The 16,036-nt window shown below is 54.3% G+C and overlaps 3 protein-coding genes and 1 pseudogene across 3 annotated transcripts in view; 1 reads left to right on the top strand and 3 right to left on the bottom strand.

Moving 5' to 3' along the window:
- UPF1 (UPF1, RNA helicase and ATPase) overlaps positions 1–11,814 on the top strand; it is a 39,903-nt gene extending 28,089 nt beyond the window's left edge. Inside the window, exons 13-25 of the mRNA XM_006904409.3 lie at positions 20–184; positions 275–389; positions 882–1,025; positions 1,396–1,609; positions 3,904–4,021; positions 4,327–4,483; positions 5,090–5,232; positions 6,533–6,707; positions 7,107–7,188; positions 8,368–8,529; positions 8,614–8,831; positions 9,226–9,348; positions 10,048–11,814. Coding sequence (XP_006904471.1) covers positions 20–184; positions 275–389; positions 882–1,025; positions 1,396–1,609; positions 3,904–4,021; positions 4,327–4,483; positions 5,090–5,232; positions 6,533–6,707; positions 7,107–7,188; positions 8,368–8,529; positions 8,614–8,831; positions 9,226–9,345 — 1,813 coding nt within the window. The 3' untranslated portion in view covers positions 9,346–9,348; positions 10,048–11,814. The remainder of the gene's footprint in view (positions 1–19; positions 185–274; positions 390–881; positions 1,026–1,395; positions 1,610–3,903; positions 4,022–4,326; positions 4,484–5,089; positions 5,233–6,532; positions 6,708–7,106; positions 7,189–8,367; positions 8,530–8,613; positions 8,832–9,225; positions 9,349–10,047) is intronic.
- Positions 5,617–5,735, bottom strand: LOC112477144 (annotated as a pseudogene).
- A 147-nt stretch (positions 11,815–11,961) lies between the features above and the next one.
- GDF1 (growth differentiation factor 1) lies at positions 11,962–13,913 on the bottom strand. Its single transcript, XM_006904325.2, has 2 exons — positions 13,555–13,913; positions 11,962–12,994 (listed from the first exon to the last, which is right to left on the bottom strand). The coding sequence occupies exons 1-2, from the start codon at positions 13,874–13,876 to the stop codon at positions 12,204–12,206; spliced, it is 1,113 nt and encodes a 370-aa protein (XP_006904387.1). The 5' UTR covers positions 13,877–13,913; the 3' UTR covers positions 11,962–12,203.
- Positions 13,914–14,089: 176 nt separating this feature from the next.
- The window catches only part of CERS1 (ceramide synthase 1), a 19,253-nt gene continuing 17,306 nt past the window's right edge, over positions 14,090–16,036 (bottom strand). The window contains exon 7 of the mRNA XM_025044087.1: positions 14,090–14,186. Coding sequence (XP_024899855.1) covers positions 14,144–14,186 — 43 coding nt within the window. The 3' untranslated portion in view covers positions 14,090–14,143. The remainder of the gene's footprint in view (positions 14,187–16,036) is intronic.

Below are 16,036 nucleotides of genomic sequence, written 5' to 3' on the forward strand. Positions count from 1 at the left end.
CATTCACCTTCTGTTGAAGGCCCGTGCTTGTCTGTGCTCCAAGTAACATAGCTGTGGATCAGCTGACGGAGAAGATCCACCAAACTGGGCTGAAAGTTGTGCGGCTCTGCGCCAAGAGCCGCGAGGCCATCGACTCCCCGGTGTCATTCCTAGCCCTGCATAACCAGATCCGGAACATGGATAGGTGAGTCTCAGGTACCCAGCTGAGAGGCACATCTTGTCTGTGTGGCCCTGGTGCACACTCCACGCCACTGACCTGCCCCTGTGCTTCCAGCATGCCAGAGCTGCAGAAGCTGCAGCAGCTGAAGGATGAGACTGGGGAGCTGTCATCTGCTGATGAGAAGCGGTACCGAGCCCTGAAGCGCACGGCCGAAAGGGAGCTGCTCATGGTGAGGGCCTGGGCCTTAGGGACTTTGGGTGTATTACTTGCTTTTGGAAGATACTTGGATACCCTATCTTATTTGCCTTCTCTGAGATCACAGACATGATTTTTGAGTAGTTTCCACTCCCTGCTAGCTTCCCTGCTGCTGGAAGCTTGGGATCCTGATCCGAACCCTTGGGGTAGGTCTACTCTTTCGTGATAAACTAACCAAAAGTGAATTCCAACCCGTTGCCCGGCTCAGCACTGCCCCTCAGAGGCTGTCTTAAGCACCAAACCGTCTGTATTGAGAGGTTTTCTCCAGTGAAGCCTGACCACTTAGGATCTCAAAAGTTTGTGTCAGTGCAGCCTGGATAGTGGATGCTGTCAAGGAGGGACAGTTCATTTCCATGATTGTCAGGCGGGCGGGGACCAGAGCAGCATCCCGTCCTGCTCGCCCTGTGGGGCCTGGCAAACATATACTGTGCAGGTGCCCCTGATGATAACATGATCGTTTCTCCAGAATGCGGATGTCATCTGCTGTACGTGTGTGGGTGCGGGGGACCCCAGGCTTGCCAAGATGCAGTTCCGCTCCATTTTAATTGACGAGAGCACCCAAGCCACCGAGCCAGAGTGCATGGTCCCTGTGGTCCTCGGAGCCAAGCAGGTGAGCCATGTTACTTCCATGTTGGTTTTGTTTGAAAACTGGTGTGCATTCTCTCTTGTTCCACTTCTATGTAATTCTTAATGCTAGAGTTTTTCTTAAACAGGCTATGTGACGCCCCGGTAGAGCTCAGGGATGCACAGTGGGCCTTTTGTGGGGGTCTTTGAAGGGCCAGGTGCCTCACAGAGCCATCTCCATGTGGGTCTTGAGTGCACATCTTAGTGTGTTTCATATCTGTGGTGGGCAATTTTCCCATGCCTGGTCAGTATCTCAACCCTGGAACTCGTGTGGTTCTGTGGTTATGTGGACTCTGAGTGGACATCTAGGCTGCTTCGTGTTCAAGCTTCTCATGTGTGTGGGCCTCTCACAACAGCTGATCCTTGTGGGTGACCACTGCCAGCTCGGCCCCGTGGTGATGTGCAAGAAGGCGGCCAAGGCCGGGCTGTCTCAGTCGCTGTTCGAACGCCTCGTGGTGCTGGGCATCCGTCCGATCCGCTTGCAGGTCCAGTATCGGATGCACCCTGCGCTCAGCGCTTTTCCGTCCAACATCTTCTATGAGGGTTCTCTGCAGAATGGCGTCACGGCAGGTAACACTCAGAATGGGGAGGGGTACAAAACCTGCCGTCACTTCTTTCCAGAGTGGCCTTACTTAGCAACAACTTATATGTGGGGGGCGCCTCTGATAGGCGTTGTGGTCAGCAGGACAGCATGTCCACTTTAGAGTGTGGGACTACGTCTGGGTGTGGACAGAGTCACAGAGTTGCTAATTAGCATTCACCCCAGGAGCTGGTCACATGCAGCACAAGAATAGGCAGTTCTCAGAGCCCGTGCCCTGGGGTCCACAAGATGGAGGGGAAGGTTGGTGCAAGATTCCTTTTCATAGTTACAATGAGGTGGCATGTAATCTTCACTGTGCTGACACTTGCACTGATGATGCGGAGCAGTGCTGGGGGCTAATGGGGGCCTTGGTGTGAGTCTGTGTGGTACCACTAGACTGCTCTGTGTTGTCACTACCACATACTTGGCAGCAAGCAGCATCCTAAGTGCACGTCCTCTTGACACTGGCGGGTGTGAAAGGTGCTTGAAGGAAGGGCTGTTAGACACACTGGTTTTTAAGATGCAGGATATTTGGTGTGCGCATTCTTGAAAACAAAGCAAGCTTGTGGCTTCAAGGAAAACAACTAATCATATTTATCACCAGTGATAAAATCCGAGTATTCAATGGAAATTGGTATTTTAGAAAACTCGTGTTCCGTAGCATGAGCTGACTGAGTGTCCTTAATGCTGAGTAGTTTTTCTGATGAGATTGTGGTGGCATCTGTAGGGGAGTCAGTAGGTACCTTTTATCTCAGCGGCCAGCAAGGGTGTTGTAAAGTCACTCGGGTCAAAGGCTATTCCAAGTGCTAGATAGAGTAGAAAGGCCATTGTCACAGATCTGCACGGCGCCTCCCATCTGGCTTCAGTGGAGAATCAGGTGAATCCATAAAGGCTATAAAACACGTCACCAGCTCGTGGGAGACCGCATGCAGGAGCAGATCCCAGTGAACTAGATAGCGCAGCAAGTTGCACGTATTCACTAAGTTTATTCTTTAGTGGAAAATACGGTAATTTTTCATTAAAAATTTTTTTGAAGTTTTGTAATGTGTTTATTTTTTAATTAAATAATCGATATCTTAAACTTTTAGGTTTTAAAATACAGCAAACATCAGTAGGTGTAACCCATGGAAACATATTTTGACCCCTCAACTCTTCAGAGTATAAAGGGCCTTGAGTTTGTCATTAACTCCAGCAGCCATCATGTTGAGCTTGTCTAGCCCCACTTAGTAGATGAGGAGGCTGATAGCATACCTGTCCAGGGCCACACAGCTGCTGTGCAATGTGGTCTTAGGAGTTACTGCCGTGGCTGCCATCGCTGTGGCACTTAGAATGCTGCTGGTCCATCAGGACCAGCACCAGGAAAGGCCAGGCCACAAGGAGCTCATTTGTGATTCTCTGACAAGGTTGGCACTGATGAGAAAGCCACCACTTAGTGCTGGTTCAGAGACTGGTGGTGATTCATTGCTATGGCTTTAGTGCCCAACACACAGACATTACCAAATGAGTATATTTTAGTTATTTGTTGAAGTATAAAGAAGAACCCAAATTCTAAGTGTCCAGCTTAGATTTCGTAAGTGAACATACCTGTGTCATTAGCACCTGACCAGCCCCCAAGAGCTCTGTCAGGCTTTAGGGGACCCCCATCCAGGGCAGTGCTGGTGCCCACCCAGAACCACTGACAAGGGGTGTCCCGACAGCTGTGGTGGGAGTGTTTACACCACAGAAATTGGTTGGTAGACCAGCCCCTAAATGCAGCAGATGTTGATGGGCCGCCTCCTCATCAGCCTCTGTCTCGTTTGAACTATAGAGACAGACTTGACCTCATTTTCAGATTGACATGAAGGGCATTATATCATGTGTCCTTGCGTATCATGATGGGTTATCTTGGTGCAGAAATACAAGTTTTCTCACACTGATCTTCTGGTTAGATGCAGCTCCTGCAGTCTGGTATGTGATAGACGGGTTGCTCAACAGTGTCATCCACAAAAGCCAGTTGTAGGGGCTTCTGGGTCCTGTGAGGACAGCAGTAAAGATTCTAGAAGGAAACGTGAGAACATCTTGGTGACCCTGGGGCGGGGTAGGGGAGCCAAGGATTTTTAAACAGGCCATAAAGCACTGATGAGTGAGACCTGTTCAGGGAGTAAGTAGCTCTGTGTCATGTTGTGTGCATGGTTTCACACAGTCCTAGCTTTTCGGGCAGGGGACCTGCTAGCGTGGCCTCAGGCTGTGCTTTTCTTTTCTTCTCTGACTGCACGTATTGCCTCTTTTCCCTTCCTGATGACAGCGGAACGTGTAAAGAAAGGGTTTGACTTCCAGTGGCCCCAACCTGATAAGCCGATGTTCTTCTATGTGACCCAGGGCCAGGAAGAGATCGCTAGTTCGGGTACCTCCTACCTGAACAGGTAAGCAGAGGTTTGCCTGCTGTGGTGGTGGCCAGCCCAAGCTGCTGGTTAATGAGGCAAGCTGAAACTGCCCTTCTCCGTTTTGTTCAGGCTCCTCAGCCCACAACATGTTCCCACCTCCCTTGTCATCAGTTTTATGTTGAGCTAGATCCTTTCTATGTCCATGTGTGGTGAGCTTTTTTCTGTCTCATGTGACTCCCTCGGTTCAGATTGGGGCCCTGCTGTGGGCTCAGCTGCCCATGTGCCTTCCACAGCCTCAGGAGCCCACAAGTGGAGCCTGGGAACTGAACATCTGGTTTCCTTAGGACGGAGGCTGCAAACGTGGAGAAGATCACCACGAAGCTGTTAAAGGCAGGTGCCAAGCCAGACCAGATTGGCATCATCACGCCCTATGAGGGGCAGCGCTCCTACTTGGTGCAGTATATGCAGTTCAGTGGCTCCCTGCACACCAAGCTCTACCAGGTAAGCACCCCATCCCCACACAGGGCTGACCTTGACTGCCTGGCAGGGAGGGTTGCGTTTGTATCTTACTATCGGTCCCGAGTCCTATGTCTCAAGACTATTCCAGGGGTCAGAAGTGTGGGTTAATGTTTATGCACAAAGGTGTTTTTCTCAGGATAGTTTTCAGAGAAGAATTTGAAAAGGCTCCAGGGTTGACCAGTAGAGGTGTGGTTCATGCCACTGTGTAGTAAATGTTTCATAGTTACAAGAATGCTGCTCACTCTTATGTTGACACCGGAGTAAAATGTCCAAATCTGTTATGAGGGTACACAGTTATTTCTCCACATGGAAATGAACCAAAATGCAGAATAATGCTTCTGACGATGATATTTGCTTTCTGTTTTGTGAACTTGGGAACAGACTCTGATCTTCTGACAAATATATGCATTTGTTATTGGGAAACAAATTAGCAAGGTTCAAAAGACAACCAAAGTGGGATGTCAAGGAAAGGGACTGGGGACCAGCTCTGCGGAGTGAGATTCGATGGTGTATTTGGACATGCTGTATGCAACCTAGGGGTCCTTCAGGGCAGCCTGCTGGCTGGCGATGACCATGTGTCTCCTGCAGGAGGTGGAGATTGCCAGTGTGGATGCGTTCCAGGGGCGCGAGAAGGACTTCATCATCCTCTCCTGCGTGCGGGCCAATGAGCACCAAGGCATTGGGTTTTTAAACGACCCCAGACGGCTTAATGTGGCCCTAACCCGAGCGCGGTACGTGGGCTTAGTTCTGTTGGGCCTTGCAGGTAGCAGTTACTACCTTCCCGCCTCAGAGCTTTTCAGAGGGACTTTCTCTCTGGGTCTGGCTCTGAGAGGGTTCTCGCTGCCTGGTCTTCTTATTAACAGCCCTTGCATCCCAGCCACACTCTGGGCTGACGGCATGGGATGTGGGAGGGAGGCTTTGCCAATACTTGAAGTCAAAGGGCTACAGTAGCCAACTGGCTAGCTAGCTTTCTTTTCCTTCCTCCCTCCCTCCCTCCCCTTTTCTTCCCTTTTTTCTTTTCTTTCATTTTATTTTTTGGGGCAAGGCAACCCTTGGTTGACCTCACAGATTACAAGGACCTTGTCAGCTTACAATCTCTTATTTTTTCTTTTTTACACCTACAGCACCTGGTCTTCCTAGATGGTCTCCCATCCAAGTACTAACCAGGCCCGACCCTGCTTAGCTTTCGAGATCAGATGGAATCGGGCTTGTTCAGGGTAGCATGGCCATAGTACAATAGCAATTTAGAAAGAAGGGGCTCACGTGCAAATTATCTTTGTTTCTGTATCCTGGTGGTTTTCTGTGACCTTAGTCTCATGGGCAATGTCAGTTTTGGCCCTTCTGACCTGAGATTCAAACCCGGCGGGGGTGGGGGTGTTCCTTTTGAGTTGTTGAACTCACAAGTCTAATATTTTGGTTCTGTCTCCTTTTTGGCTCTGGGATGTAACTTCTCTGAAACAGTAGTAACAGCAGAAGGGACCTGCAGACCAAGGTGGCCCTCGTGCTGCCTGTGTGCTAGCCAGAAGTTGGGCTCATGTTCCTGTGTCAGTTTCTTCCCCACCCAGAGCACTTGGTTTTCATGGTGTACCCCTTTCTGTGGTGCCCTCTTGTTAGGTGGCTAACATGGAAGGCAGTGGCCTCAAAACAACTGGGCGAGAGTAAACCCCCATGGAAGCTAGGCCAGGCTTGAGCATTGAGTTACATGCCCCACCCATTAGTGTCCCTGAGGCAGCCCAGGAGGCTGACTTGGCTGCAACAGGGAGACTAGTCTTTGAGTCTGTCTACACACTAGAGCGTTTTGTCATTTGAGCTCCTAGAAATCTGCCCTCAAACCGAGCATAGTGTCAGCAGCTTGCAGGGTGGTCTCTAGTGCTAGTCACCATGGGCAGGCCAGGCATCTGGGCAGGGAGGCTAAGGGTGGCCCCCAGGGACTTTGGACTCAGGCTTTGAGTTTGTCCTCAGATTGTTCTGCATGGTGTTTGCTTGCTGTGTGGCCCTAAGCACCGTGCTCTTTGTGCCCATACCTTACAGATACGGGGTCATCATTGTGGGGAACCCCAAGGCCCTATCCAAGCAGCCACTCTGGAACCACCTGCTGAATTACTACAAGGAGCAGAAGGTGCTGGTGGAGGGGCCCCTGAACAACCTGCGAGAGAGCCTAATGCAATTCAGCAAGCCCCGGAAGCTGGTCAACACCATCAACCCTGTGAGTGCTGGCTGTGGGCGGGCATAGGACAGGGCCGGGGCCCCTTTGTCCTCAGGCCCACATTTGGGCACATGGCAGTGAGCAATGGCCAGTGTGGCTTGTGGTGAGTGTGTTTATGTCAGTATGTGAACAGGAGGAATGTTTGCTGGTGTATCCCCACACATCCTCCCACGCCAGTGTCTTGAGGCCTTTGCGGCTTGGGGCCATATGGGATGCTAAATCCTGGAGGTATCTAGGAGTTGGACACAGGCAGTTAGGAAGCCTTGTGAATCCGGGGTGCTCTGGGGGGCTGAGGCATGCAGTGCTGCTTGAGCTGAAGCCAGAGACCAAATGTTGAGCATCAAAGACCGGGTCATTTAAAAATGGGTGGGATTCCTCACCTACCCAACCCCTCTGCAGGGAGCTCGCTTCATGACCACAGCCATGTATGACGCCCGGGAGGCCATCATCCCAGGATCAGTTTATGATCGGAGCAGCCAGGGTGAGTCGCTCTGGGGGGGCCTGGGCTAGCACTGAGGATGTTGACCCTTCCCATGCCTGCACTGCCTCTGTCCACAGAAACCTGCCTGATAACGAGTTCCTTCTCAGCTTTTCTCGTCTGAGATCAAAGAGTTGTCTTTGGCAGTTTCTAAAAACAAGATTTTTTAAACAACACAGCTCAGCCTGTTTGTCCCAGTGCCCCCGCCTGCCCTTTGCTCCTCTTCTCAATGGGAATTTACACCTGCAGTTCCTTCAGGTGGACTGCAGCTTCATTTCAGGTTTCTCTTCCTTCCTGAAGCCTCAGCTTACTCTGTCAGAACTCAAAGTTGGGTGCATGCCCTCCACTCCTGTGGGGGGGTCTCTTATGTCCTAAGGCTGAGTCTGGCCCCTGCTTCCTGGAACACTTCCTGCCTGAGCCAGTTTGTAGATAGTTTCAGTTCATTGCCCAGGTCCCTGCCTGCTGGGACCCTTCCTCATCCCAGCCCCTGCAGAGGGTGACCATTAAGCCCAAGCACTCAGTGCCACCTGCCGGTGTTTTACCTTGGGCTCTGTTCCTTCGTGTACTCTCCATCCATCCTGAGGGCACATGTATTACAGCTCCTCCTCTCACACATTACGTTACTTTCCTAGACCCCATATTCTCCTAGTTACTAGGCTTAGATTGGGGATTGTGTCCTCTGCCAACAACAACAGACCTCATCGCCACATCCAGTGAGTTGCTGTGTAGCTAAGAGTATGTGAGGCAGGTCCTCCTTCCCTGAGTTCTCTCCCTGGGTGCCAACCCAAAAGGCTACACTCTGAGGCCCTGGCCTTGGGGGACTTTGTCTTCAGCAGATCCACTGGTCTATGGCGTTTAGGCGTTCTCTTGCTTTTTGTTGTGTGTGGGTGTGTGATGTGAACTTACAATTTAGCACAAAAAGGACCTTTTTATTTGAAATGGTATATGGTGGTTCTCATTTTCTCGGGTCCCAGTAGCAGTGTTTCTCAGAATCCCTGAGAGAAAAGGTGATCTCCTGGGCACCAGCCCCAGGAGATTGAAAGGGGGATTGAAGGTGAGAATCTGCCGCAGGCTGCTCTGCTGTGGGGCACCCCGAGAACTGCAGGCAGAACAGCCAGTTGGGGGCAGGCAGCAGGCTCACCTGGATGCAGTGGGGGATAAACCATCTACCTTGTCTTGCAGGTCGGCCCTCGAACATGTACTTCCAGACCCATGACCAGCTCGGCATGATCAGTGCTGGCCCCAGCCACGTGGCTGCCATGAACATTCCCATCCCCTTCAACCTGGTCATGCCACCCATGCCACCCCCGGGGTATTTTGGACAGGCTAACGGGCCAGCTGCAGGTGAGCAAGTGCCAGGCCTCAATCAGTTGCACTTGTCTGTAAGGGTCAGACCTCCTTTAAGGGACCTTGGACACTGTCTTTCAGGCCGGGGCACCCCAAAAGGCAAAACGGGTCGTGGCGGACGCCAGAAGAACCGCTTTGGGCTTCCTGGGCCCAGCCAGACAAACCTGCCCAGCAGCCAGGCCAGCCAGGATGTGGCATCACAGCCCTTCTCACAGGGTGCCCTGACGCAGGGCTATATCTCCATGAGCCAGCCCTCCCAGATGAGCCAGCCTGGCCTCTCCCAACCTGAGCTGTCCCAGGTGAGCCTGCTGCTCTGAACCCAAAACATCTCAAACCTGCAGAGAAGCTACTCCAGCCCAAGGTACCCTCCCCACATACATAGACACCCTGACACACCCGTAGAGGCTCAGGAGGAAGATGGCCTCCTCCTGCATGACCGCCTTCAGCAGTGGGACTGCGGGGTCTAGAACATCTACAACACTGTACTTCCAAACAGTTCTATGCTGCTGGTCTAGGTTACCTGTCTCCATGGTGAGGTAACTAGTGTGGGCCTCTTGCTGCTCAGGCTTGAGGACCAGGTTTCTGTATTTTTCTCTGGGTTTGGGTGGGGCTGGACACAGCAGGTTTTTGAGGCTGTGGGGACATAAGTCAGTCCCCTGACTGGCTGCTCATCTCCCTCACTGTATCTTTCAGGACAGTTACCTTGGTGATGAGTTTAAGTCCCAGATTGATGTGGCGCTGTCGCAAGACTCCACATACCAGGGAGAGCGGGCATACCAGCACGGCGGAGTGACGGGCCTGTCCCAGTACTAGAAGGCAAGCCGGCCCCAGAGGAGGGCTTCACCAGGACCTGGACTTTTGGGGAAACTCAGGAAACGTGGTGGGAGTCTCAAGTACCCGGGGGGCCAGCTCATGCTGAAACCTGTTACTTAAGGTTCCTGTACCTCTGCTCATACTTCCCTGTCTTGTCCTCTCTTGAGAGTCTAGAACTCTTGGGAAAGGCAGATGTGGGGGCCTATAGCCCCCCAAGCTGGCAGGCAGGCAGGCAAGAGGATATACCCTTTGCTCTGACTGGCACTGGGAAAGGCAGATGTGGGGGCCTATAGACCCCCAAGCTGGCAAGCAGGCAAGAGGATATACCCTTTGCTCTGACTGGCAGCTCGTGAGGGTGATGGGGGTCCCAGCCTCAGATGTGCAGGGCGCTTCTTCAAGAGATGTCTTTAGGTACCTGCGAGAGTCCTGCTGTGTAGTTCCCATCTGCCTGCCCTGAAGGTGGGGTGCTGGTGCTTAATGGGAGTAGTGGTACCACTGTTAGAGCACAGGCTCAAGCCTTAGCTCTAAGCTGCTTTCTCTCTCTGGGAAATCACTGGTCTCTGGGCTGTCCAGCACCTGAGGTCCCATTTCACAGGTGAAGACACAGGTGCAAAGGAGTCAGAGAGAAAGCCCTTTGCCTTTTAGGAGGGGCCAGACTCTGGCCTTCTCTGATGGCCTCATGCTCTCCCTCCCTCCCTACAGGTGGCAGCAGAAGAGCTAAGCTATGTGGCTTAGTCCATCAGCATCTTATTCTGGGTAATAAAAAATAAAAATAAATGGATACCTGTTTTCCACTGCTAAAACTGAAGCACCACTGTGAGCAACAGGAGAGGGAGAGGAGCACCCGAGGGAGAGCAGCCCGAGATAGCGAGCGCCCACTGCTGGCACCGCGGCGAGGAGACGAGAGGGAGAGTGGAGGTGGGGCCGGCCCGCCCGCGAGCCCTGCAGCCCGCTCGCCAACGAGGCCCAGCTCGCCGCGTCCATACCTGGGTCTACGACCAGGTGGAGGGAGGAAGACCCTCATCTCAGAGTAGCCCTTTCCTCTGTTTTTTCTTTCTTTTTCTCTTTTATTGAAAGGGGACTACGTTTTTGCAGGAATAACTTGCATTTCTGTGCTGAGCAGGCTCCTTGCAGGTGGCGACCACACCCAGAGAGCCCTGAAGAGTCTCGGGTTCTGTCCGTGCCATCTGAGACCATGCGGTCATGCTGCCTGTGTTCTAAGAGGGTTTTCATTTAAAGAAAATATGGTGTTTTGGGTTTTCTGTTTGTTTTTTTAAAGATTCTTTCAAAGGAGTACTGGAAAATACACTTTACTGAGTTTGTCTCTCAAACCTTAGTGGTGGACCTGGGAAATGCAAGAAGCTTCCAGAAATGAAGTTTAAACGAGCAACACAACGAGGTTAGGATCAACACCTGTGACGCGATCATGGAGAGGATTTTTGTTTTCAGTTTAGCTTCCAGCAGCTTCTCCCTGCGCATCAGGGCAGTGAGGAAGCGCTGCCCCGGCCGATGGGCAGCTCTATGAGCTCTGCTGGACTCCAAGAAGCAAGGTGCTTCCCACGAGCAACGGACTCAGCCCCCCGAGGGACCCCGGCAGGACTGACCATGTGGCCGGAGGGCGGGAAGGTGGCTGTTCCCTGCTGGTGTGGCTTCTCCAGGGTTCTTTGGAGGATTTGGCAGAAGACAGCAGCCAAGAGGAGCCTTTTCCAAGGAGGCGCCCACAGTCACTGTGACTGTCGGACAAGCCAAGCACCATCCCTTCCCTGCCCCATTCTCCACCCCACTCCCAAGTTTGGAGCCCTTCTACCTATGGGCTCAGCTTCAGTGAGGTGGGATGGTTTCTGCTTTTGGGGGAAAAGTTTCAGAAATAAGTTGGTTCTATGCTGAAGGTGCTTGGAGGAGCTTGTCACATCAGCTGGTATAGGGGCATTGGTGTGGGTTTGCATTGCAGAAGTTCTGGCTGGGAGAGCCCCCTACCCTTGTTCCTTGCACACCATGGGGGTGTTTGATCATCTCCCTGGTGGCCACCTAGTTGGGGACTGTCCCCTGCCAACCCAGACCCTAGTAACCTTGACCCCCCAGCGTCCCCTCCCTGTGCGCCTGATATTGGCCCTTATCCGAAAGCCTCCAGATGCCAGCTGGTACACAGGAACACACAGGCACCTTCCTTCTGGCAAGGCCTCTTATTTATCCCATTGCTGTAGGATTTTCAATCCCCTTCTTTTGGTAGGCAGCCTAGAGGCATCTGGCTTGAATAGGCTTCGGCTGTGACCCTGTGCACCCACCCACCACCCTGTTCCTTCCTTGGAGTGCTCTGCCTCACTGTGCTGTTGGCTTTGTTCACCTTCTAGCAGCAATTACTCTTGTGAGTTTTCCAAATCAAAGAGCATCTGTACCAAGGCAGTGTCACTTCTGATTTTTGGTCAATTTGTTTTAAGCTCTTTTGTCACCAATAAAATCTTAAACAACTCTTGCATTCACGGGGCTGGATAAACTACAAGGGATGGGAGAGCACTTGGTCTGGGGGCCTGGCTGGTTGGGTGACTCTGCCACCTCTAATGCTGAGGAGGTTTGGACCTGCACAGCAGGGACTCTGAAAGGAAGCACCTGGTTACCTCGTGATCAGCCCCTGGGCCTATGGGGGTGGGGGGTGCAGCTCCCAGCATCCCCTTATATGATGGGCTGCTTGGAGATGGGGCTCTAAGGGCAGGTGGCCTCAGTGTAGGACCGCCCCTTCCCCCACCACCCTGGTGTCCATCGGAGGGATGCAGCAGTTTCCTACCCCAGCCCCGGGTGACAAGACAAAGATGAATATCTGGGACCACGTAGTATTTATTGTTGGGGCCCCACTTGTTCCGTCAGCGGCAGCCACATTCGTCCACCACCATGTCCTCATAGTGCCGCAGGACCACGTTGTCGCTGTTGTCAAAAAAGAGCACTGAGATAGGCGACAGGCGCGCGGGCACACAGCAGGGGAGGCCGGTAGCGCTGGGAACGGCCGAGTGCATGAGCGCGCGCAGCACGGCATGGTTGAGCGCAGGCGGCCCGCCGGGCCCGGGCAGTGTGGCGGGCAGCGAGCACTGACCCTGGCAGTAGTTGGCCAGGAAGCCACGCGGCGCGATGACCCAGCGGTGCCAACCCACCTCGCGGAAACTCACGTAGAGTCGCCGCGCGCGACACGCGCCCCCGAGGCCGCGGCCCACCGCGGGCTCGGCATCGCGCCGCGGCCGGGTCAGGGGGTGGCACAGGCGCGAGTCGAGGGTCACCAGCAACAGGGAGGCCTCGATCAGGCTCGCGCAGGCGCCAAAGGCCCGGGGGCGCAGGGCCAGAACCAGACGGAGGCTGCGCGGCGCCGAGGCGTTGCGGGCCCAGGCGGCGCCCAGCAGCTCGACGCGCACTGGTGTCCCCAGAGTGGCCACCGCCTGGCGGAGCAGCACCGACCCCGCGCCCTCGCCTTCGGCCTCTCGTCCCACGCTCAGCTCCCAGCCGCCCGCCGCCCCCGCCGTCGCTTCTGCCTCCGCGAAACGCATCTCCAGGCGGGCATGGCTCGGGAGCTCGTCGGGTTCCACCGCTGACAGGTCGAAGACTACGGTCCACTCTGTGCACTGCCCCGTGGGAGAAGTGGGCCCCAGGGTCCGGGCGCGCGCACCTGAAGAGGCAGAGAGCGGGCTCGGCTCGCGCTGCGTACCCTTGCGGTGCCGGCCTGCGCGCCAGGGGATCTCGGTTGGGGACAGGGTGGAAGGTGAGGGCCTGAGGCTGAGGGCGCACCATCTGTTAACAGGGCGTCAAATGGTGTGAAGGAGGGGGATGGATAGAGTGGGGGCGCGGCATCGCTTGCAAGGAAGAGACATGCCCAGTGCAGGGTGGCCTGCCCGTGTTGGAAACACACAGATAGGGAAGAGATGCTGGGGCTGGGTGGCATCCGCAGGAAGGCTTCAAATGGTGGGAAGCAGCAGGGATTTGGGGGAGTGGGGGCAGGGCTTCAGCTGCAATCAAGAGTCCTTGCCCAGTGCAAGGCAGCCTGGCCTTGTGGCCACTATCCCCTGTTCCCGCAGGTGTCCACGGGAGGAGCAGATGAAGTACAGGGACCCAGATTTCTCGTGGGGTTGGGTGCGTACCCTCTCAGCAGCTGGAGGCTCGTGGCGGGCTGGGACGCCCAGGAGGGTCTCGGACACCCAGACCCACACCCCCAGCGCAGGCCCCACTTACCGCGGTCCAGGATGTGGCGCACGATGTTCCCGGCGACTCCCAGCTCCTCCACGTGGCACGGTCGCTGGATGGCCCCCGGGGATGTCCGTCGCGGGCTCGTCCTGGCCTCCTGCGGGTCCCGGCGGCGGAAGAGGCGCCACATGACAGGCGGTACGGGCCGGGACTTTGGTGCGCCTTGGGGCGTGTCGCGTAGCCCCAGGGCCTGGAGCAGAGCGGCGGCAGCGCCTGGGGCCGCAGGGGCGCGGGCCGGGAGCGGCGAGGGCAGCAGCAGGGCCAGGAGAAGAAGGACATGGTGGTCTGGACGGCGAAGTGACGGTGGCATGTTCCTCGCAGGCGGCAGCCGGACGAGTGCTCGGGGGTTTGTGGCTGGGCGGGGTCAGGGCATGAGGGGTGTGGCCAAGGCCCTGAAGCAGGACCGGGACCGACCCGGGGGCGGGGTCCGGGGAGAGGGGTCGGGGTCCTGGGAGTGGCCAAGGCCCGGGAGGGACAAAACTGGTCGGGGCCAGGGTCGGAGGGAGGGGCAAAACCTTCCTTGGGTGCGAAGTGGGGCGGGGCTGGGTCTTGGGAGACAAGGTGGGTGTCGAAGGGTTCAGAAGCGTTTGTCTTTCACTAGGCCGTTCCTCAGTGGCTTCCTGGGGGCCAGAACCGGGCCCGCGTTAGCCTGTGGACACGCGACCCCGCGTATCCCCATGTCCTGCCCGCCTTGCCCTCCACGTTCCTTTTCCCAGCCTCTCTCCTTGTTCAGTTCTTCCCCACAATTAAACTTTCCTCTGCCCTACCCCCTTCCTTCCCACCCTGAACCGCCGCGACTGCTGGAGAGCAAATACCACCCACCCACCTCTGCCTAGCCCTACTGCTTCAACCTGGATCAACCCTGCATTTTATCTTCCTCTGGTCCCGGGGAGGCAGAACTGGCCAGAGGCCCCTGCAACCAGCCTTGGCAGGCTTGTGGGCTCCAGCAGCCCTGGCTAGCTCACAGCTGCACCCGTCCAAGCTTCCCTGCCCCTTCATTCTCCATCCACTGTCTACACCACTGCGGCCCCGACCTTCCTTCCATGATTTTTAAAAAACACAATATTTTACAACTAATCAACATGCTAAGTGTTCAGCTTAAGATCCGAGAAAGGCCCCTGGCGTCTAAATATGTATGGTTTGCATATTTAAAACTTCTATAAGGATGTCTTCAATTTTCCAAAAACATGACACTTTGAGATCTCTCCCATGCACACTGCTGTCCTCCACAGATTCCATTTTCCTTTCAAGTCTCTGGGGTTCTGATGGGGAGGAGACCTGTGCTCCAGGGGTCTGCCCAGGCCCACCTGGCTGGACCTGATGGGTTTCTGCCCCCATACCTCGTCTCCTATGCCAAAGCTCAATTGCATCCTGTTTAACCAACCGGCTGGTGCCCAGATGGCATCTCACTGCAGCCTAATGTCAATGGCCATTGGCCATCCTTGTTCCCACTTATGGGAATCCTTTGCCTTTGCACACTGTCTACTAGTCTGTGTAGAAGTGGGTTCTACAGTCTAGTTTACACACAAATGTTTTAAGTTTTTTGAGCCAATAATATGTTCTCATGACCTAGATATCAGAAAGCATAGAAAACCCACAGTCGACCAGAGCCACTCCTGGGATGTAGCCTCACTCACAGATACTAGCAGACACCCTTTCACATAAAAACATAGACTTTTCTGGAGAAAATGGTCTCAGTCACTTTATTCAGTCCTTTCCTTGGGCTGGAGCCTGCTGGTTGTACCTTCCCCGGGGGCACACATCCCACCCTCCGTGCTTTTCCATTGGGTCACTGATTTCTCACTGCTGCCAGCAGGAGCCCTTTATCTGTGAGGTTATAGATAAGCTCTGTGGGGACCTCCATGTGTCCTTTGTCTTCTGGCTTTGCCTGTCAGTCCTTTAGACCAGCAGTCCCCAACTTTTCTGCCACCAGGGACCGGTGCTCCTATGAGAATCTAATGCCTGATGATCTGAGGTGGAGCTGAGGCGGTGACGCTAGCGCTGGGGAGCAGCTGCAAAACAGATGAAGCTTCACTCGCTCACCAGCTGCTGTGCAACCCGGTTCCTAACAGATTGGTAAAGGTCCACGGCCAGGGGTTTGGGGATTCCTGCTTTAGACAAAGCAGAGGAAGGTTCCTAGCTTCTCACTGTTTTAATATATAGTTCAATTACTAGACAACATGATGTCCGATTTTGGCTCTCACTGGAGTTCCTGGCTTCTACTTCTGTGTCGACAACTTTGATCTCTTGGAGGCTGCCCTGGGGGCTGATGCAAGATCATCTCCAGATGGTCACCAAGTGTCCCACCATATACAACAGTCCTTCCTCCCTTCCTAGTGACCTTTATTACTTGCTCAAGTGTGATGGACTCAGCTCTGTTCCCACATAGTTTTAATTCTTGTATTTTTCTAGTAATTTTAATGCCTTCAGGGATCGGTACCCCCGCCCCCTGCCACATGCCTTTGTCAGA

Source organism: Pteropus alecto, unplaced genomic scaffold, assembly GCF_000325575.1.
Source record: "Pteropus alecto unplaced genomic scaffold, ASM32557v1 scaffold160, whole genome shotgun sequence".
Lineage (NCBI taxonomy): Eukaryota > Metazoa > Chordata > Mammalia > Chiroptera > Pteropodidae > Pteropus > Pteropus alecto.

Excerpts from the sequence above, each read along its gene's own strand:
- GDF1 (XM_006904325.2), bottom strand. The coding sequence starts at position 13,876 with ATGCCACCGTCACTTCGCCGTCCAGACCACCATGTCCTTCTTCTCCTG. Across the intron at positions 12,995-13,554 it reads GCGCCACATCCTGGACCGCG|GTGCGCGCGCCCGGACCCTG; the intron begins GTAAGTGGGGCC and ends CTGCCTCTTCAG.